The sequence below is a fragment of the Triticum urartu genome, chromosome 3 (genome assembly GCF_003073215.2).
Source record: "Triticum urartu cultivar G1812 chromosome 3, Tu2.1, whole genome shotgun sequence".
NCBI lineage: Eukaryota > Viridiplantae > Streptophyta > Magnoliopsida > Poales > Poaceae > Triticum > Triticum urartu.
The window spans coordinates 503,830,840-503,852,969 of record NC_053024.1 but is presented as its reverse complement, the minus strand read 5'-3'; the positions used below and the strand labels follow the sequence as shown (position 1 = coordinate 503,852,969).

The following is a 22,130-nucleotide window of genomic DNA, read 5'->3' as shown; positions in this document are numbered from 1 at the left end:
GCTAGTCACCACACACATCACAAAAATACATGGGTTGCACCTCTGGAAAGATGGCAAAACCCTTAACAAAACATATGTAGAGCTCATGGGCATAACATGCACACAATAATCATGGCAAAAATGACAAATATGCAAATGGAGTAGCAGATCTGACAATTATCTCAAGTATCCCTCTTCTAACAGCATTTCGGGCATCAAGATGAACTCAAATGAAAATGATGCAATGGAATGAAATGATGTACCCTCTGAAACGAGCATTTTGATATGCTATATGCCCAAATCGGAGCTACGGATGCAAAGTTATGATGCGATGAACAGGAGCACATGGATCTGAGATTCGGGGACTTGGTGCAAAAACAACCTCGAGATAAGAGTCAACGGTTGCACGGAAGCCGAGGCGGTGGCGGATCTCGCCGGAGAAGACGAAGATGGCGGCCGGCGAGGTCAGGGTCGCCGGATCCGGTCGCTCCTCGACCGGATCTGGCCGGAGGAGGGAGGCGCCGGCGGGGGCGGCGCGCTGCGGCGGTTTGCGCGGCGGCGGTGGCGGGGACCCGCGGTGGCCCGGCGGCCGGTGGACGCCGGGCGGCGGCGGCTCGTGCGCCGGCGCGGAGAAGGAGGCGGCGGGCGGTGCGCTCGGGCGGCGGGGAGGCGCCCTGGCGCGACGGCGGCGGCGGATGGGCCTCGGGGGCCCGGGGTGGGCTTCCCGGGCCGGCAGCGGAGGGAGTGGCGGCTGAGGCGCGGGGCCAATGATGGCGTGCCACGTGGCGGCGGAGGGAGTGGGCGGACATGTCCGTCGGTGGTGAATTTTGTCCGGCGCACGCGAGGTGGCGGATCTAGGGTTTCGGGGGGAAGAAGAAGAAGAAAACGGAGGGGGTCTTTATATAGGCATAGAGGGAGCTAGGAGAGTCCAAATGAGGTGCGGTTTTCGGCCATGCGATCGTGATCGAACGCTCTAGATGATGGAGCAGGTTTAGGTAGGTTTTGGGCCAAATTGGAGGGGTGTTGGGCTGCAACACACACGAGGCCTTTTCGGTCCCTCGGTTAACCGTTGGAGTATCAAACGAAGTCCAAATGGTACGAAACTTGACAGGCGGTCTACCGGTAGTAAACCAAGGCCGCTTGGCAAGTCTCGGTCCAATCCGGAAATGTTTAATCCCCACACACGAAAGAAAGCTAGAAATGACCACCGGAGGAGAACGAAGCGCCGGAATGCAAAACGGACAACGGGGAAAATGCTCGGATGCATGAGATGAACACGTATGCAAATGCAATGCACATGATGACATGATGTGAGATGCCTGACAACGACAACAACACACGGAGACAAAAACCCGAACCCAAGAAAATAAAATAACTTAACGCCGGAAACGGCAAGAGTTGGAGTACAAATCGGAAAAGTCATATCCGGGGTGTTACACAAAAGAAATGGATATTGTAGTCTGCTACTTAAAAGTGTTACCTCATATGATTACATAGCGTCCATTTCATAAATTGCGTACTCGTTGAATTTATATATGAATATTACATATATTACTTCATAATAGAACCTTAAATCATGCAAGACTAATGAATTTGAATGCAAGAGTAACAATGGTGCATGTACATGATAACTACATTGGTTGTTTGAAGAAACATCACTATAACTTTGGCATGCACAATTGAAAAGGTTTATTTACATAGAAAAAAATGTGATATGTGATTTTCCAATCTTTATAGCGTTGAATCGATATTGTACCTTTGGCCATGATAAGAAGTAGATATTGATTTATGTTCAAGCGATGCACGTCCACGATCTCTAGATAGTGATACGTGAATGAATTGTGCAATCTATCTCACACGCATACATGTCTCATTTCCCCGTGGGCATAGGAATCACACACGCGCACTTCGTGTATTTCTCTCCCTCCGTCAAGGTTAGAATTCGTCTTTCTACCCCGTCCTACAAGTCTCTCACACAGAAACATGCACGCTCTCTCTGTCGAACATGCCCACCCCTTTAATTCCGCCCACCCACATCCACTAATGTCTCAAAGAATAATTATGTCTCTCACACATATGCCTAAGGTTAACTCAAGTTCCGGAACCATATGAATACATACAACGGGATTCCAGCAGAGCACCTTTTGTTTTGAGATCTCTCTCTCTCTCTCTCACACACACACACACACGCACACGCAGACATTGTTTATCGCTTCATTTTTCTAGCACTTGCATGCACACCGTTTGTTTATCTCCGTGATGCTTTAAGTATGCCTCGCACACATCCTATCTACCTATCCCTTAATATAGATATGGGTGACACAAACTCCTTCTCACTACTAGCAAGATGCCATGCGTTGCACGGAACATCAAGATGCATTTGTATGATTAGTTTATCTTGTGGGAGAAAAAGATGAACGAGGGAATGCCTTATTTGCAAATGTGGAGAGGGGTGTGGGTATATTTTTGCAAAATTGCCATAGTTTCCTTCCTATCCATCATATATAAATTGGATGGCCTATATTGCAGGATGGCAGGAACACCATCATCACCAACTCTATTTTTTTAAGAGTAGAGATATGTAAGTGTCACTCCCCCCCCCCACCCACCCACCCACACACACACACTTCCCGGCACCGAAGGAGTAGGGTGACACCTCAATCTTGATAGTAATCTATCGACTGGATTCTCTCTCTCTCTCACACACACACACTACCCGACACCGAAGGAGTAGGGTGGCACCTCGATCTTGATAGTGATCTATCTACTCCTCTTTCAAACACACACAGATACACACACACACACTCACTCGCTCGCTAGTTGTGCCTCTGTGCCTACCGCGCACACTCTCGATACGTCTTTCTCTTCCTCCCCTTCCCCACCCCCAACCCCAACAATGATAGCAGAAGGGTGACAACTCGATCTGATCTTAATCTGTCAATCGGTTTCTCTCTCAAACATTGTGTCTCTGTGCCTCGCTCAAACACATAAGATACATCTTTTTCTCCATAGCCCCCTCAATATGTAGGGGTTGTTTGGTTTTCAGCCACAAATTGCCACACTTTGCCACACCTCACTTTAGGCAAGTTTGACCAAGTTAGGTAGGTGTTTGGTTCTAGCCACACCTAAGGCAAGAAGAATTTTTTTATGAGCAGTGAACCCCACATGTCATAGACATAAAAAGTGTGGCAAGATTCCCTTAGGCAAGCCAAAGTGTGGCCAACAATTTGAGCAACTCAAATTAGGAAAGTGTGGCAAAAATAATGTGGCAACACAAGGCAAATATAGTCCCAATCCAAACAGCCCCGTAGACTTCTCGCGCACGCACAGCTGTAGTGACGATGACGCTGAACCCAATGTGCCTTGTTTTCACCGGCCTCATGTGATAGTTTTCACCCTATTTTCTATTAATTAACAAGACAACCTTTTCTTTGTTACTACTAGTGAATCTGAAATCATTCGGGGCAGACATATAATGTATCACTTCAACCCAATTATCACAGTAACTATTTTAAAAGAAACTAGCTAGATGCCCGTGCGTTGCACGAAACATCAAGATGCATTTGTATGAGTAGTTTATCTTGTGAGAGACTAGCAAGATTGTAGCGACCCGAACCGAATGGATCAAGTCTCTATGCTTAAGTGTCATCCCTGGATCGGTATGCTGACACACACAGTACTCGAGGATTTATAACAGAGGTAAATCACATGTATAAGTAACGTAAAATACTATTACCTCAATCCAAAATAGTGGAAGTAACAACAAGGTTGTGTATTCCCATCAACACCAATAGCAAAGTTGAGTGTAGAAATCGTAACCCTAACGTATCACTTACTCATCGTAAGAAGTCCTGCAACATGAGACGTTGTAGCCACAAAGGGTCAGTACATTGAATGTACTGGCAAATTCACACCAGAGGATAATGATGAATAATAGCTATCACTACATGCATATATGGCTGGTGGAAAAGCTCTATGGTTATAGTTTTTGCGAAAAGCCAATTTTTCCCTACTGCAAAGGAATACATTTTATTTAACTACAAAGTTGGTTGAAAATATTGAGAAGGTTCCTCCAACTCAATCCCAAAATAATAATCATTAACCCAACAAATTATTTAAGTAACGTGATGAGATCAATATGATAATCCAAGTACCAGAGACTCAAGATTGTCCATAACCGGGGACATGGCTAACCATGATTAGATTGTACACTCTGCAGAGGTTTGCACACTTTTCCCCACAAGACTCGATCGCCTCTGTTGGATTTCTCGCACTACATGATGTTTGAGAAACGGATGACCGAGACACAGTCTTTCAGAAATATTAACTCTCTACTCCGGGTAGACCATACCAAACCTACAAAACCCACTACCTGCTGATCCACCTCTTCAAGAGCTTCACGTAACTTTCTCAACTATGCTAGAGCCCATAATAGCTTGTGGTTGCACACGGAAGTTTCTAGCATGAATAATCTTATGATCCCTTTGAGCCTGGGTGGCGCACCATAGGATGATCACACGGTAACCCCGGGATCTCCTAGGACAACACTGGTATATCCCCAGGTGTCCGAGCAAGTCCACTGGTATATCCCCAGGGTGCCCCAACCAATCCACCCAGATGTGTATTAAAGTAGCCACCTTAAGTTAAACCTTAGTTAACAATAATCTCTCACATCTTTCATGAATTCTCTCAAACCAATCCACGTCTACGTGCATAGCATAGCGATATAAGCATAATGTATAAGTAACTCCCAGGGTTTGATAATAAAATGGCAATAGGTTCTACCTCATCATCTACTCCCCAACCCACATGTTAATGACATCCTAACCATGCAATGTTTGAGGATTGGAACTGATGCATAAAAACTGGGTGATAAAGGGTATGATCAAAGTGTGAACTTGCCTGTACTGTTGATGAAGATGATTCGCACTCAAAACTCTTGATAGTTCTACTCGTCATATTCCGTTCAATCTATCGTGAGCAAGCAGTAGTAACCACACATAAGAAATCATTCAAAAGATCGGGAAGAACGAAGAAGATAGTTCGGAAAACATCAAAACCAAGCACATAACTCTTGCAACATAAAACAATTTCTAACAGTATCAAAATTATGTGAATTTGGCCTTATCAGAAAGTTTAGGTCAAGAGTTTCGATTTGCAAAAAGAATCAACTAAATCGGAGTTACGAAACTCAAGTTATGTTCAAAAGAAGTTTGAATATGAATCTGAACAAATTTCGAAAATTGAAAATTTTAAAAAGTTAATGTGACAGGTTCACTGGATAGGTGAAAACAAGACGAAGCTATAGGCGCTGGTTTCATCTAATTTGGATAAACGAGTGAAAAGTTATGGCTATTTGAAAAATCAGGGCCAAGCTGTTTTACGAAAGAAAAATAACTATGGTTAAGGTCTGACGTATAAACTACGGAAGTATAAGAAGAAGAAGAAAAACAAAGAAAGATACCTTTATAAGACAGAGAAAAGATGACTTTGGAGAGAAGAGACAATTTTTCAGAAGTCGCGCCGGAGAGGAGAAAAATATTTTTCTTAAATGAATCTAGTCAAACCAAAATATTGATTTAACCCGAATCGGATGATTTTTAGAGGCTCTATGAGTCTATATTTATTGGTGGAAAAGAGGTTTAGGGGTCAAAGTTTAGGCAATGTGGGATTAAACGTAGACGAAAATATACGAAACAGAGAAGAAGAGAGGAGGATGGGCCTAAAGGCGTTCGGCCGGCCGCACGCGCACGCTGCGGCTGCAGTTTTTTTTAAAGAAAAAAACGAAATCGGCTTAAGAAAGAAAAAAAAGCTGGCTGGGCCTGGCCCATTTAAGAAAGAAAAAAAACAATGAGGCGCCAGAAGCTACTATACTGCGCACGTAGGCGATAAATAAATATGGGCCGCATGTACAGTTTTTTTAAATAGAGATAGAAGGAAAAACCGAATAGCAAGATAAAATAAAAATTTTATATAGGCATATAATAAACCAAAATTTGCAGAAAAAGATTTTCTACAACATGCACATTTTTATAATGCCAAATAAAATCCACACAAATTCAGATAATTCAAAGAGTGCTACTGCCCTAATAAAATTCAATAAAAACCATTTTTAAAATATCAAAATTAATTCAAATTTATTTCTCTCCAATTTTCTGTTGTAGGGAATCATGTTACCCTATTTTCCATATATTTTATTTTTGGAGAAAAATAATTTGAATAAAACTCAAATAACCCAAATTGAAAAATAATTTCAACTGGATTTTAAATTTGAGTTTCTTTGAAACTCCCAACTCATATTTCATATAATTTGAAGAAGTCATTTTATCTTCTCTCGTGAAAATCATTGAATTGCTTAAATTTTCTGAACTGGAAATATTTTCAAATGAAATTCAAATATTTTCAACACCCCTTTTCATTTAAAAAAATGGGAGAAGTCATGTTATCTTCTCTCTAGTGTTTCGTGTTTAAAAAGAATTTGAATTCACGGAGATCAAAATGCAAAAGGTGAAAGTTTGGGAAAGTCCTTTTATTCCCCCTCATTTAACTTTTAAAAGGTTTCGAATTTCACTCAATCAATCACACAACAATCAAACAATCAATCAATCTATCTATTTATAATAACATTCCAAAATTTAGAATTTTGGGATGTTACATATATACATGGACAAACGGAGTACATGATACTAGCAAACGCTCACCACTAGTAGTAGTTCATGGGTTGGTTTCGATTTTTGGATTCAGTTGTTGTGCTGCTACCGTCCAATATTCGCGTGTAGTTGTTTCTAGAATAAAAAAATGAGGTACCCTACTTATGTTACTCCCACTATGCCTAGCCTAAGGTTAGTAGGTGACCTTGCGCTTGGCTCTTCGCCTCTTTCGGAAGTCGAACAATAATCATGGTACTACAGTAGTACTTCTGGCAATCTGACACCAAATGAACTGCTACACGTCCACCGCTTGTAAGCAAAAGTTTCTTCTCGTGCTGCGAGCCACCGCGCACGCGTTGGCGAGGGAGAAGGCATAGTAAGCAAGCTTCTCGTCGTTCTACGAGTTGACAGGACACATCAAAGTTATTTAGTACGCACTCTCTCCAAAAAAGGGCTGACCATGTCATGGCTACCCCCCCCCATCCCGTGCTCCGACGTTGAGTGCGTGCACTATTCACGTGCCATCGAGGAGAAAAAAATTGCCATCGAAGTGCACGACTCACTTACGCACTGCTTATCTGATTATCTCCATTTTCTTGCATCATACGTGCACCTTGATGCTAGATGTCTTGCGTGTTGGCAAAAGGATGAACAAAGCTCACGTAAAAAAATGAGTTGAAGAACATAGATTCCCATGACCGAGAAGGAGCAAGGAACCTTGCGCGTTTTCACATGTTTTTTGCTGCCTGCCCACATATAAACAAATAAAAGAGAATGAACTCTTCGCTAAACACTAGAGACAATACATCATGATGCTAAGTTGAAGATGTTTTATAGTTTATATTGATAACCACGCAAGAAGCCACGCATGTACAGGACACATGCAGCCACGTGTGTACACACGCCAACGCACTCTCATGCCGATCCAACTCATGCACATACGCGCACAGCATGGAGCACACAACGCACATACACAACACATGCATGCACACACACTCAACTGCAGAATGCACGTGAATAACACATGCATGCGCACACACTCGGCTGCATGGAGGCGTGCGTCATCTGCGGCGACGTCCGGTTCGTCATGCTACGGCGAAGCTCGCACGCAATGGCGCCTACACATATCTTGCAGCACCTCTTTGCCGTCATTGCTCAACGACTAGTCCGAGACGAAGACGACCGCAGCCTCGGCCTTAGAGCTAGCACCGATGGAAAAGCACGCACGCTGCATGCACACGAACACGTACGGAGTGCCCACGACGTGGTGTGTTCCCAGTCGCCTCTATTCTTTCTGTGCACATTGTCTATCAAGGCGGCTGGATGCCTAATAATTATGTGGGTGAGATCTTCTAGGACTCAGATGATGACGAGGAAAATTATGGGGAGTAGGCTCTCATGCAAGAGCCTAGTTATATGCGGATTCCTAGACAAATAGAATAAATGTGAAGAAAGAGAAAGAGAGAAGGTTGAAAAAGGTACTAAGTGATGTTATAGCCAACCTTGTATCCCACACAACTATATGAGTGACTACTAGCAATGTGCCCGTGCGTTGCAACAGATCCAAAATAGAATAATACATCTTCACAAACTTGAAAGAAAAACACTCTAGTTTGGTGTATATATCACTAAAAATATACTCGTATTAGGTTTCACTCAAAATATATACCCCACCTTGGCCGCCTCCTCCTCTCTCCCACTAAGGCCCAATAAGGCCCATTGGCTCCCCGGGGGGTTCCGGTAACCTCCCGGTACTCCGGAAAATGCCCGAACTTGTCCGAAACCATTCCAGTGTCCAAACATAGCCTTCCAATATATCAATCTTTGTGTCTTGACCATTTCGAGACTCCTCATCATGTCTGTGATCACATCCGGGACTCCAAACTACCTTCGGTACATCAAAACACATAAACTCATAATACCGATCGTCATCGAACGTTAAGCGTGCGGACCCTACGGGTTCGAGAACTATGTAGACATGACCGAGACTCACTTCCGGTCAATAACCAATAGCGGAACCTGGATGCTCATATTGGTTCCTACATATTCTACGAAGATCTTTATCGGTCAAACAACATAACAATATACGTTGTTCCCTTTGTCATCGGTATGTTACTTGTCCGAGATTCGATCGTCGGTATCTCAATACCTAGTTCAATCTCGTTAGCTGCAGGTCTCTTTACTCGTTCGTAATGCAACATCCCGCAACTAACTCATTAGTCACATTGCTTGCAAGGCTTATAGTGATGTGCATTACCGAGAGGGCCCAAAGATACCTCTCCGACAATCGGAGTGACAAATCCTAATCTCGATCTATGCCAACTCAACAAACACCATCGGAGACACCTGTAGAGCATCTTTATAGTCACCCAGTTACGTTGTGATGTTTGATAGCACACTAAGTGTTCCTCTGCTATTCGGGAGTTGCATAATCTCATAGTCATAGGAACATGTATAAGTCATGGAGAAAGCAATAGCAATAAACTAAACGATCATAGTGATAAGCTAATGGATGGGTCAAGTCAATCACATCATTCTCTAATGATGTTATCCCGTTCATCAAATGACAACTCATGTCTATGGTTAGGAAACTTAACCATCTTTGATTAACGAGCTAGTCAAGTAGAGGCATACTAGTGACGCTATGTTTGTCTATGTATTCACACATGTACTAAGTTTCCGGTTAATACAATTCTAGCATGAATAATAAACATTTATCATGATATAAGGAAATATAAATAACAACTTTATTATTGCCTCTAGGGCATATTTCCTTGAGAGGAAACTTTATACCACATTTTGTATACATGTGATCATGCAAGGTTGTTTTGGGATGAGGCGGAAGCAAGTTTAAGAAGCCGAAGCTCCACTCAAACACTTGGACTATGGATCTCCTTGACACAAGAATGGTGGAGAAGGATATAATGACAATATGCATAACGGTGTGTTGGGCTGTTTGGAGCAGCAATAACAAATTCACGCATGGTGAGGACACGTACCAGCCACACCACTCTATGCAAGTCATCGCCGAGATAGTGAGGGCGCTGGAGATCCCTCCCAAGCTGAATGTGAAGGTGTAGCCAGCGGCACCCAGATGGGAGGTGCCAGACACAGAGTGGACAAAGATAAGTGTGGACGAAGCGGTGGATCTAGAGCACTCAAAGGGTGGAATTTGAGTAATGGTGTGCGACCACTCGGGTGCTTTCTTATCGGACAGGTGTGTGCCATATGTGGGCATTGTTAATCCACTCAGCCTTGGACCTCTTGCATGTCATCATGGTGTACGGATAGTGAGGGGCAAGGGTATTTGCGGTTCCTGGTGGAGAAAGATACAATGGCAAAGCTATGTTAGGGCAAAACTATGCCATGGCCTGCCCAACCCAGGAGCAATCTCGTACTATGCACCAAGCCCAGGGAAGTGAAAGGCCAACCCAAGAGTAATTTAGTACTCCCTCCGGTCCTTTTTTCTTTGTGTCTAAGTTTTTTTTTTCCATTTTTCCCTGAATAGTCTGCATATTCCCTCTTTTTAGCATTACTTTCCAACTGTGCCCCGCTGCACCCCCTGGTAATTAGCATAAGCGTGCATCATTTTGGCGGCTGCAGCTTGACTCAGCCAACCAAGGACGCTATGCAAAGGGGCCCATGCTGTGTTGTGGCAAGAAAAGAGGAGATATCCAATCCGTTGCATGCATCGGTTAAAATACTTCACCTCTCTCTCTCTCTCTGCATGCGCAGTGGCAAAAGTGTCCAAAAATGAACCAACGAGGTCCTCCTTGGTATGTGTGTTGCTGCTTAGACGCAGAGAAAAGCGTACCGGAGGGAGTATAGCTAGGCATGCCCAGACTGCCCAACCATTTATTTCAAGCTCAGCCACTCGACAGATAGCCAAGATATTCAGCTCGTTGTGGGAACAACAAAACACAAGAAGGCCTATGGGCATCCATATTCTCAAGGAGATTGTAGAGCTAGTTCATAGTAGTATGCAAGTGTTATAGCTTTGTTATGCTAGCAGAAATGTTAATTGTGTAGCTCTTTATTGTGCTAAAGAAGCTCATAATGTACAGTCGTTTGTAAACTTTACTGATGTGGCCCCTGGCTTTTTGACGTGCCCTTTGCACGCATATACTCCCTCCATCTGAAAAAACTTGTCCCAAATTTATCTCTCAAATGGATGTATCTAGCACCAAGTTAGTGTTAGATTCATCCATTTGAGTGACAACTTTTTCTGACAGAGGGAGTATGAATGAATAAATCCTGGAGAGCGGAGTGTTGGATTATGGATGGGCTTAGGCCCATATAAGAAAATAATCCCTGGTTAATCCCTAAGGCCCATGTGTATGCACGGAAAGTGGTGGGAAGTGTGGGAAGTTTAGTACCATACTACTACGGTAAGAAGAATGAGACCTCTTTATAAGGGCTGCTCCACCACTTGTTATTGGGAGCTTGGGAATAGGAGACGTACATGCGCGCTCCTCCTCCGCCGCCGCCCGCCTCGCCTCGTCACAACACGCACGCGCCGCGGGTTGCAGGAATGAACCGAGCCAAAGATTATTTTTTCCGGTTAGAAATGGTGACTTAATCTCGAATTAATTAATGAGTCACTTACGAAAGTGCCACTGTCAGTGACGTTGGACCGTGGGCTGTTCACGGACTCGGCCATGGGCCTGAGCCTAGGCCCATCTACCTGACGACCTGTATAAGAAGGCACTGGTCAGTGGAGTGAACTCTAATCAGTTCACTCATTACCTCTCGCACAAACCTAGTTGTCATCTACTGTTCATCTCACTATGCTGCTTCCGGCGATCCCATCCCGGCGACCGCATGCACAGTTGGTCGAGAGAGCAGGTGCCTCCGGAACCCTGTCGTTCAAGATCCTGCCCAGGAGAACGACAATGAAGTTTTTGGGGAGCGTCTTGGCACGACTACTCCCAGTCTGTCCCCGTCTCCGTCCGCCTCTGCTTCCACTACTTCCCCTGCATTGACTCCATGGCTAACGACGCTGCTGCCAAGAAGACGGCCTTGACCCATGCCGAGGCTGCTGTCGCTGCCGTCACGTTGGCCTGGCCAACCGGAGGGTATGACACGTTCATCCCCTATTTGCTCGTTCATGTGATGGCCGTATATATGTTGTTCATAGATGTTTCAGTTCTATGTAATGTGCATGCTCACATCCTTAGGTATCGGTATGAGATGCATATCGTATTTTCGATGTTTACTGTTTACTCGTGGATTAGATTAGTCGAGAAAGTGCTAATATTTCCAACAATCCAAAAACCTTATTTTAGGCACTTTTCGACTCATGGCTTCACCACTACGCTGAAACCGGAAAAGTTTACCGGGACGCATTTTAAGCATTGGCAGACGAGGACTACCTTGTGGCTCACGGCTATGAACATGTTTTGGGTTGGTGGTGTGTCTCCCACCATAATGATTGCTCCTGAACAGGAGATGTGTTTAGGGAGGCAACCACCATCTTTGTGGGAGTCGTTCTTACTATGATCGGAGACAAGCTAGTCGACGCGTATCTCCATATGCGTGTTGCCAAGAATTTTTGGGATGCGCTCGAAGCTAAGTTCGGCGCAACCGATGCTGGAACCGAGTTGTATGCTATGGAGTGGTTCCATGATTACAAAATGGTTGATAACCGTTATGTATTGGATGAGGCCCATGAGATACAATGCATCGCTAAGGAGCTGGAGCTCCTGAAGTGTGAGTTATCGGACAAGTTTGTCGCGGGTTGCATTATTGCAAAACTCCCTCCTGGATGGAGGAACTTTGCTACTTCTCTCGAGCACTTGAGACGTGAATTCTCTGTTGAGCATGTCATTGGTCATCTAAGTGTTGAGCAGAACTCAAGAGCAAATGACTCACACGTGAAAGGTGTAGAGGGTTCTTCTAGCGCCAATGTGGTGTAGAAGAATTCCCAGAAGTTCAAGAGAAAGAACTCTGTCCAGCAGAATATTACCTTTAACAAGAAGGGTAAGAAGAAAGACAAAAAGAGAGATGGTTGCTTTACTTGTGGTTCAGAGGAACACTGGACAAACAAGTGCCCAAACAAGTACGAGAAGTCAGAACAGGACACCAAGTCTGTCAATGTCACTCTGAGCAATAATGATGGGGCATCTGGGTATGGTGATCTGTTTACCGTACTTTCAGTTTGTCAGTCCACCGATTGGTGAGTTGACATTGGGGCCAATATTCATGTGTTTGCTGACGTGTCTTTGTTTACTTCTTACCAGATCGCACGAGATTGTTCCATCCGGATGGGGAATGACTTGCATGCTTCTGTTCATGGTGTTGGCACGGTAGATCTGAAGTTTACTTCGAGAAAGATCGTGCAACTGAAGAATGTGCAGCATGTCCCCTCTATCAAGACGAATCTCGTTAGTGGCTCCCTTCTATGCAAAGAAGGGTTTAGGTTAGTGTTTGAGTCTAACAAAGCAGTCATATCTCGGTATGGACTACTTCTTGGAAAAGGATATGATTATGGTAGCTTGTTCCGCCTTTCCCTAGAGGATTTCTATAATAAAGTCGTGAACCAAATTCATTCTAATGTGAATGAATGTGAGGTTTGGCATTCACGTCTTTTCTCACATAAATTTCAGTTGTATGATGCGGCTAGCTAAGATGAATCTAATCCCGAGTTTCTCCTTAGCCAAAAGCTCTAAGTGCCATGCGTGTGTGCAAGCAAAGCAACCTCGTAAGCCTCACAAGCCTGCGAAGGAGAGACACCTGGCACCACTAGATCTCATACATTCAGATCTCCGTGAGATGAATGGTGTGTTGACTAAAGGTGGAAAGAAATACTTCATGACTTTGATTGATGATTCCACTAGATTCTGTTATGTGTATTTGTTAAATACAAAGGACGAGGCTCTACACCACTTTAAAATCTATAAGGCTGAAGTTGAGAACCAACTTGAGAAGAAAATAAAACGAGCCCGGTCTGATCGTGGTGGAGAGTACTTTTCTAGTGAGTTCAATTTATTCTGTGCGGAACATGGTATCATTCATGAGAGGACGCCTCCCTACTCACCCCAGTCAAATGGGGTTGCCGAATGGAAAAATTGTACTCTAACAAATTTGGCTAACGCCATGTTAGATACATCGGGTTTATCCAAGGCATGGTGTGGGGAGGCTATATTGACATGATGTCATGTCCTGAATAAAGTCCTGCAAAAGACAATGAGACTACTCCCTATGAGCAATGGGAAAAGAAAAGAACTACACTCTCTTACTTACGCACTTGGGGCTGTTTGGCGAAAGTCAATGCGCCGATCCCTCAAAAGTGCAAGCTTGGACCAAAGACCATGGACTGCGTTAATTTGGGCTACGCTAAGAATAGCGTTGGCTATAGATTTCTAGTAGTGAAATCTGAGGTACCTGACCAGAAGGTCGGTACAATTATAGTCTAAGGATGCTACATTCTTTGAGGATATTTTCCCCATGAGAGATATGCAAATCACTTCTAAACTGAAATCTGATGAGACTCCTGAACCTGCCATTCCGATGGAATATTATGAACACAAAAGTGATGAAAGTTCCACTGAGGATGACGAGGAAGCTCCTATTAGGAGCGAGAGACAAAGGACTGAAAAGTCTTTTGGTGATGATTTCCTCGTGTACCTGGTGGATGATGACACTCCCAGTTCCATTTCAGAAGCTTATGCATCTCCGGATGCTGACTACTGGAAGGATGCGGTCCGTAGCGAGATGGATTTCATCATGGCTCACGGAACATGGGAGCTCACTGATCGTCCTTATGGTTGCCAACCACTGGGATGTAAGTGGGTGTTCAAGAAGAAGCTTAGGCCTGATGGTACTGTTGAGAAGTACAAGGCTAGGCTTGTGGCCAAGAGTTATACCCAAAAGAAAGAAGTGGATTTCTTCAATACTTACTCACATGTGGCTAGACTGACAACCATTCAAGTGTTACTCGCTTTGGCTGCCTTGCATGGTCTTCTCGTTCATCAGATGGACATTAAGACAACTTTCCTTAACGGAGAGCTAGACGAGGAAATTTACATGCAATAACTAGATGGCTCTATAGTAAATGGTCAGGAAAGAAAGGTGTGCAAGCTAGTGAAATCTTTGTATGGCCTGAAACAAGCGCCTAAACAATGGCATGAGAAGTTTAATACAACTTTGACATCTGTTGGATTTGTTGTTAACGAAGCTGACAAATGTGTATACTATCGCTATGGTGGGGGAGAAGGAGTTATACCGTGTATGTATGTCGATGACATACCGATATTTGGAACCCACCTCAAAGTAATTGAGGAGGTAAGGCCTTTTTATCTCATAACTTTGAGATGAAAGACCTGGGTGTGGCTGATGTTATCTTGAACATAATGCTACTTAGAGACACTAAGGGTGAAATTACACTTTTGCAATCCCACTATGTTGAGAAGATTTTGAGTCATTTTGGATATTCAGACTGCAAACCTTCTGCAACACCATATGATCCTAGCGTGCGGATTCGAATGTTTGAAGGCACGGTTGTAGATCAATTGAGATATTCTCAAGTGGTTGGTTCACTGATGTACCTAGTTTGTGCTACTCGTCCTAACATCTCATTTGTTGTGTGCAAACTGAGCCGGTTTGTTTCCAATCCGGGAGATGTGCACTTGCATGCCGTTGAACGAGTCATGCGTTATTTGCAAGGTACTGTGAGCTATGGAATTCACTATTCTGGGTACCTGACGGTGCTTGAGGGGTATAGTGATTCGAATTTGATATCTGATGTTGATGAGATGAAAGCCATAAGTGGATATATGTTCACACTTGGTGGAGGTGCTGTTTCTTGGAAGTCTTGCAAGCAGGCGATCTTAACGAGATCGACTATGGAAGTAGAACTCACAGCATTAGACACATCATGCGTCGAAGCAGAATGGCTTCAAGAGCTTTTGATGGATTTGCCAGTGGTTGATAAACCAGTCCCGAGTGTCCTTATGAACTGTGACAATCAAATGGTGATTGCCAAGGCTAAGAGTTCAAAGGATAACATGAAATGCACAAAGCACATAAGAAGAAGATTAAAATCTGTCAGAAAATCAAGAAACTCCGAAGTTGTAGCGTTGGATTATATCCAGACTGCTAAAAATCTGGCAGACCCTTTTACGAAAGGGCTGTCACGTACTATGATAAAAAATGCATCGAGGAAGATGGGCATGAGACCCACGTAAGTTGCCATGGGGTAACCCAACCTATGTGATCGGAGATCCCGTGAATCAGGACCTTGGAAAACAATCCAGCGGTCAAGTCAGGAGAATATCCTTAATTAACCACTCCGTTGGAGATGCAATAATACTCTGAATTCTGTAAGGCAGGCCAACTTTTGTGTTAATGTGTTCCAAAGCTTGTGTAAGTAAGATGCTTACCTAGAGAGCATTCTTTGGAGAAACACACCTATGTGAGCCCGACTGCTGGTCAAAGTCTATGAGATTGCGTAATCTTTAGGAAGCTCATGAGAAGGTACATGGTATGACTAATAAGCTCCATCCGTGGGGTTTAGCCTTCGGCAGCCATGTATCAGCTGACAATAGGCGAGACTTCTACATGCCAAACTGACAATTCAAGGCATAGTCCATTGTTCAGTTGTGAAGAACTCTAATCCTATTGCTCTAGGTGGAAGTTCAACTTAATAGTCCCCACTTACAATTCTGATATATCAAACATTGTTTGTAACAATTGACAAACGTATATGCTTCGAGATCTCGTGGGGGATTGTTGGATTATGGATGGGTTTAGGCCCATATAAGACAATAATCCCTGGTTAATCTCTAAGCCCCATGTTATGCACGGCAAGTGGTGGGAAGTGTGGGAAGTTTAGTACCATACTGCTACAGTAAGAAGAGTGAGACCTCTTTATAAGGGCTGCTCCACCACTTGTTATTGGGAGCTTGGGAATAGGAGTTGTACACACACGCTCCTCCTCCTCCGCCGCCCCCTCGCCTCGCCACGCCACGCCTCGCCTCCTCAGGACACGCGCGCGCCGCGGGTTGACGTTGGACCGTGGGATGTTCGCGGACTCGGTCATGGGCCTGAGCCCAGGACCATCTACCCGACGGCCTATATAAGAAGGCACTGGTCAGTGGAGTGAACCCTAACTCACTTCACTCACTCCCTCTTGCACAACCCTAGCCGTTATCTACTGTTCCTCTCAATGTGCTGCTTCCGACGATCCCATCCCGACGACCGGGTGCACGGTTGGTCGGGAGAGTAAGTGCCTTCGGAACCCATTCGAGATCCTGCCCGGGAGAACGACAATAAGGTTTTTGAGGAGCGCCTCGACGCAACCGCTCCCGATCCATCCCCGTCTCCGTCCGCCTCTGCTTCCACTACTTCCTCTGCATCGACTCCATGGCTGACAACACTGCTGTCAAGAAGAAGGCCTCGGCCGATGCCGAGGCTGCTGCTGTCGCCGCCACGTTGGCTTAGCCAACCGGAGGGTATGACTCGTTCATCCCTTATTTGCTCGTTCATGTGCTGACTGTATATATGTTGTTCATAGATGTTTCGGTTCTATGTAATATACGTGCTCACATGTTTAGGTATTGGTATAAGATGCATATCGTATTTACCATGTTTACTGTTTACTCGTGGATTAAAATAGTTGAGAAAGTGCTAATATTTTCAACACGGAGTCGTAAAAAAAATCCAGAAAGAACAAGAATAACGTGGGCGGAGGCAGGCACACACTCCATTGGATCTGCCTCGGTTGGAAGTCCGGTCCTTGCTTTCGACCATCCACGCTGGAAAATCTTTCGGCCGCATCCACGCATCCGAAGAGCACCCCATCCCCGCTGGCCATGCCGCGCCCGGTCCCCGGTACGCCGACGCACCGAACGAACCAACAAGGGAGCGTTGAGAAGGAAAGCGGCCCGTTTCTTGGTTCGGCCGGAATCGATCGAAACAGACGTCGTTCTCGCCAAAGATACGGCGCTTTTACAACGCCACCAATAGGGAGCTGCGTTCAGATCGTATTTTAAGTGGGGGGCTCCGGTAGGAGGAGTATATCCACTGCGACTGCTGCCAGGTCAGGCACAGATCAGAGGTAGATTCATGGCAAAGAAAACGAAAGAAATCAGCGAGGGATTTGTTAGATTACTACCACCTTGCCAAGTTCCCCCCTTGAGCAAACCAATCTGTGATTGAATGGTTAAGGGAACCATGGTATCCCCAGTTTATCACAGTTTAAATCTTGATGCTCGCATTTATTCCTGAATTTATTACAGGATTTTTGACGATGCGGATTCAGTGGGAAGAGATGTTCCCGTCGACGATAAAATGCCTACGGTGGCTTTGTAAATTTAAAAATGATATGCCGGCTCAGTCTTTCGAAGATGCTCATAAAGATAGGATGTGTGAGTGTGCGTTCATAGAGATGAGTGTATGCGCGTGTGTATGAGTGCTTGTGTCTGACCTGATGTTAAAAAAAAATTCCCCCTAGCCTGACTCCTCTCATTGGTTAAGGAAAAAAGAGGTTTAACCAATTATTATTATGCTAATTAAAGAGGGGCAGAGTGGGAGGAGCAAAAGCTGCGAGGATAAGGCCCCGCTCCCCGGTCGCATTTGTTTAATCGAATCCATCGTGTCTCCACGTGGCGACCCAACCCAACCGCCTTGGAGTAAAGAAGAGAAGACCTTTGAGATTTTAGCCCCGGCCGTCGCCTTTTTATACCCGCCCATGCTGCTTCATTGCCTGGTTCGTCGCTCTGCCGTCTCCCTCCTTCCCTCCCTTCGCCCCCGCCTGCGTCTGTTGCCTCTTCTTTCTCGGCCTCTGCCTCTTCTTAATCTGCGGTAAAACTACCCTACGCACGGTCGCCTGGATATACGGTTGCTGAGCTGAACTTCCAGGAGGAAGACACACACACACAGAGAGAGAGAGAGAGAGAGAGAGAGAGAAGAGAATCAGTACTGGCAATGGTGTTCTACTTCAAGGCGCGGCCGGACGCCGGCGACTACACCATCTACATGGGCGCCGACAAGAACGAGAACGAGGAGCTCATCAAGTACGGCCTCCCCGAGGACGTCTGGTACGAGCATTTGCCAAACTCTAGTCTCTAGCTTCGCCTCTCTCTCTCTCTCTGTGTCGATCGATGGATATACTCATGGTAGTTCCTCCGTATATAAATATGCACGTGGAGTATAATAGTTAATCCCTAGTTAATCTTGAATAGTTTACCCTAGTTAATCATGAACAGTTTAGTACGAGTACATTTAAACTCATTACGGAGAGAGAGAGACAGACCGGCCGGCCAGCCGGCCAGAACGAGAGAGAAGACAGAGAAGCAGAGGGAGCGCGCGGATTGACTCGTGACGAGGCCATGACGAGGCTGGCGAGGACACTCCAACTACCAAACTGCGTAGAGTAGATACGACCCGAGCTGCTCGAAACATGCCGCGTGCGTGACTATCGTCCCCCAGTCTGCCATCTGCATCACACAACACGAGCGTAGCTAGGGCCAAAACACCCTGTATACATCTATCGTCTAGAGGACCTCGCCCTCGGCTCGCGCTGCAAACTGGACTACTTATTTTACTGGTTTATTATATTGCTGAAAAATAAGCAACCCTCGAGCTCAGTGGATATCGTGCTGTAGTACAACCTAGCTAGCCCGTTTATTAAGCAAAGCAACGATGATTGTACGGGATAATTATTAATCAGGGTTGCTGCATGCACGCTGGCGCACCATCTGCGCTGCAGGTTCCATGTGGACAAGGTGTCCTCGGCGCACGTCTACCTGAGGCTCAAGAAAGGCGAGTCCATAGACACCATCAGCGAAGGCCTCCTGGAGGATTGTGCGCAGCTCGTAAAAGCGCATTCCATTCAAGGTATACATGAAAGAAACTCATTGCATTGTTTATACTGCTACTGAAGATTGTGTTAGCTAGCAAGATTTTCTTGCTACCAAAAAGTTCCCTCAGAAATATGCTACCCCACAAAACATTGATATGTTCAACTATGTTTGCCATCTGAGCACGGACCTCAGAAATTAGCTCGTGCTGTGACTGTGACCGGCCGTGTCTAGCGCAAAGCTGCAGCATGCACATTGCTATCTCTTTCTGTGCCCATTACAGCAACTTTTTCTGGTGCATTATTGCCGGCCTCTCTATGCATGCCATGCATGGGCCCCTTTGCATTATCTGCCTTGGGTCGATAACTGGCCTATACTGTATGTGCGAGTGATTGTGATCGTCAGAACGTGACAAGTTGGGCCGATAATGGGTGCTGGCTAAATCATTCATGCATGCATGTGTTTATCGTGCAGGAAACAAGATGAACAATGTGGAGGTGGTCTACACGCCATGGTCTAACCTCAAGAAGGCGACGTCCATGGATGTCGGCCAAGTTGGCTTCCACAACCATCGGATGGTAATCAATTACCACTTCTACCCGTTTGCTAGTAGTACTACTAACGCCTCCATTGGCAGTTATTTAACAAATTTAAGAAAAAAAATATGTATATAGACATATGCTTGATCGGTTGTAGCGTTTCAATTAGGCTCAGTTGTTAAAGCATGTATGCAGTGGTATCAAGTTATAGAAGCATTTCGAGTAGCACGAACAATAATTGGATAAGAAACCTTTAAAAATTAACTAGATTATCTTGCGCAATAATTGCGAACATTCGATGAGAAAATAACCATTATAACGAAAGCTGCCAATTCATGACCAGTTGAAAGAAATCTGTCTTGTCTTGCGCATACCTGTAGCTGCTTAGCTGCCGGCGGTCCCAACCGTCGCAGATGCTAACTGACTCTAGCATGCTTCATTTCTTGCGTTGGCCCTTGGCTAATCATAATTTATTTATTTTGCGAGTGTTGGCTAATCATAAGTTGATTCATGTCTTTGCGACAAACAAATGTTCATATACAATCTACTGTCCGCCAACAGGTACACGTCTTGACAGTGGAGAAGCGTGTCAATGAGATCCTCAACAGGTTGAATAAGACCAGGGTCGAGCGCCGACCAGACCTCAAAGGTACATACGCATACACAAGCTAGAGATCTCCATTTCGTGTGCACGTGTAGTACACCATGCATGCATGCACGTGCAACTGGGATTTCATTCGCTAATTTGCAAATTTGTGTGTGTGTAGCCGAGAAAGATGCATCAAATGCAGCGGAGAAGGCCGAGCGGAAGATGCAGCTGAAAGACAAGGCACGCAACGCATGCTTGCATCATGCATGCCAGCTCGACCTTTCTAGCTAAGGCTGGTTGTAATGGAAAGTATCATATACTAGTATCGTGCATATGATACTAGTCTATGATACTACATCCCTAATGCATAGTATCATATGTTGGTATCATAGAGGACTACATTTATTGCCATACATGACACAAAGTAGCACATCATTTAATATGATATGGTATCATGATATGATACTCAAGCCTCTCTTTCTTCATTTAATTCTATGCCACTAAATCAAAATTGTTTAGTTGGCATGCATGATACTACCTATGATACTTTCATTACGAGCAACCTAAATCAAAGCCTGTCATGGTGACAACCGGCTAACTTTTTTCTCTTGTGGCGTGCGCAGAAGCGCAGGGAGGAGATGGAGAGGGTGGTGAAGGAGCGGCAGGCCGAGATACGGAGCTACAAGGGCCTCATGGTCGCCGAGAAGATGACCTCCAACCGCCAGATCGCCTCCGCCGGCAAGTCCATACAGGAAATGGAGGACGAGTTCGTCTAGCAGCTAGCCTCATGCGTGTGTAGTGTATCATCCATGTCCATGTGTATATATGCCGATGCGCGCATCTTGCATGCGTGTGCGAGCATGGTCTCGACGAGGCGGGCGATGATCGATCGATCCTCGATGTTACTGACGGTGCAGGTGTACATATATGAGGTCCTTGATTTGGACAGAAATGAGAAAGCAGCTAGCGCAGAAATAAACTGTAAATTCCCAAAATTCTGATGACGACAAAGGGCGGGCATTGCGGCGCCTAAACAAAACTGATCCAGATCTGGTATGCTTAGGGCCTTTTCGATTCGCAGGATTCTAAAAATACAGGAATAGAAAAAGTATAGGAATGGAGCGGCATATATCCTCTTAAATCTTATAGGATTAGCTAGTGTTTGATGCCTTAGAAAAAACAAAGAAATTGTAAAGAGAGATTGAAGTGGATGTTAGATTTTTTATGAAATGTAGTACAAAAGATTTCATAGAAAATTTCCTATGTAATCCAATTCTATGAATCAAACAACCAACGTAGGGAAATTTTCTAAGGATTTCAATCCTTCAAATCCTAGTAGCTTGTGCATCCAATCGATATGAGGCCGTCATTGTCGTTCGACAAACGTGTTCGGCAACACAGTAAACAGAGAGGAAATGGTGTTCCAAAAGGAAATGTGGAAGTTGGTGGCCCAATCTGGGCTCCTGCGGGAGCGGGTTTTAGGAGCTACTCTCTCCGTCCGAAAAAGCTTGTCTCAACCTTGTTCCTCAAATGGATGTATCAAGTGCTAGATACATCTATTTGAGGGACAAAA

At 44.8% G+C, this 22,130-nt stretch overlaps 1 protein-coding gene across 1 annotated transcript; it reads left to right on the top strand.

Annotated features, from left to right (window-relative positions):
- Positions 1 to 18,325: 18,325 nt before the first annotated feature.
- LOC125544622 (coiled-coil domain-containing protein 25-like) lies at positions 18,326 to 21,878 on the top strand. Its single transcript, XM_048708363.1, has 6 exons — positions 18,326 to 18,667; positions 19,339 to 19,466; positions 19,904 to 20,007; positions 20,530 to 20,617; positions 20,736 to 20,797; positions 21,181 to 21,878. The coding sequence occupies exons 1-6, from the start codon at positions 18,555 to 18,557 to the stop codon at positions 21,331 to 21,333; spliced, it is 648 nt and encodes a 215-aa protein (XP_048564320.1). The 5' UTR covers positions 18,326 to 18,554; the 3' UTR covers positions 21,334 to 21,878.
- The last annotated feature ends 252 nt before the right edge of the window (positions 21,879 to 22,130 follow it).

Bases quoted from the DNA above. Each gene is read 5' to 3' on its own strand.
- LOC125544622 (XM_048708363.1), top strand. From the start codon at position 18,555: ATGGTGTTCTACTTCAAGGCGCGGCCGGACGCCGGCGACTACACCATC. The intron at 18,668-19,338 runs GTACGAGCATTT...TCTGCGCTGCAG, and splicing joins GGCCTCCCCGAGGACGTCTG to GTTCCATGTGGACAAGGTGT. The intron at 19,467-19,903 runs GTATACATGAAA...TTTATCGTGCAG, and splicing joins AAAAGCGCATTCCATTCAAG to GAAACAAGATGAACAATGTG.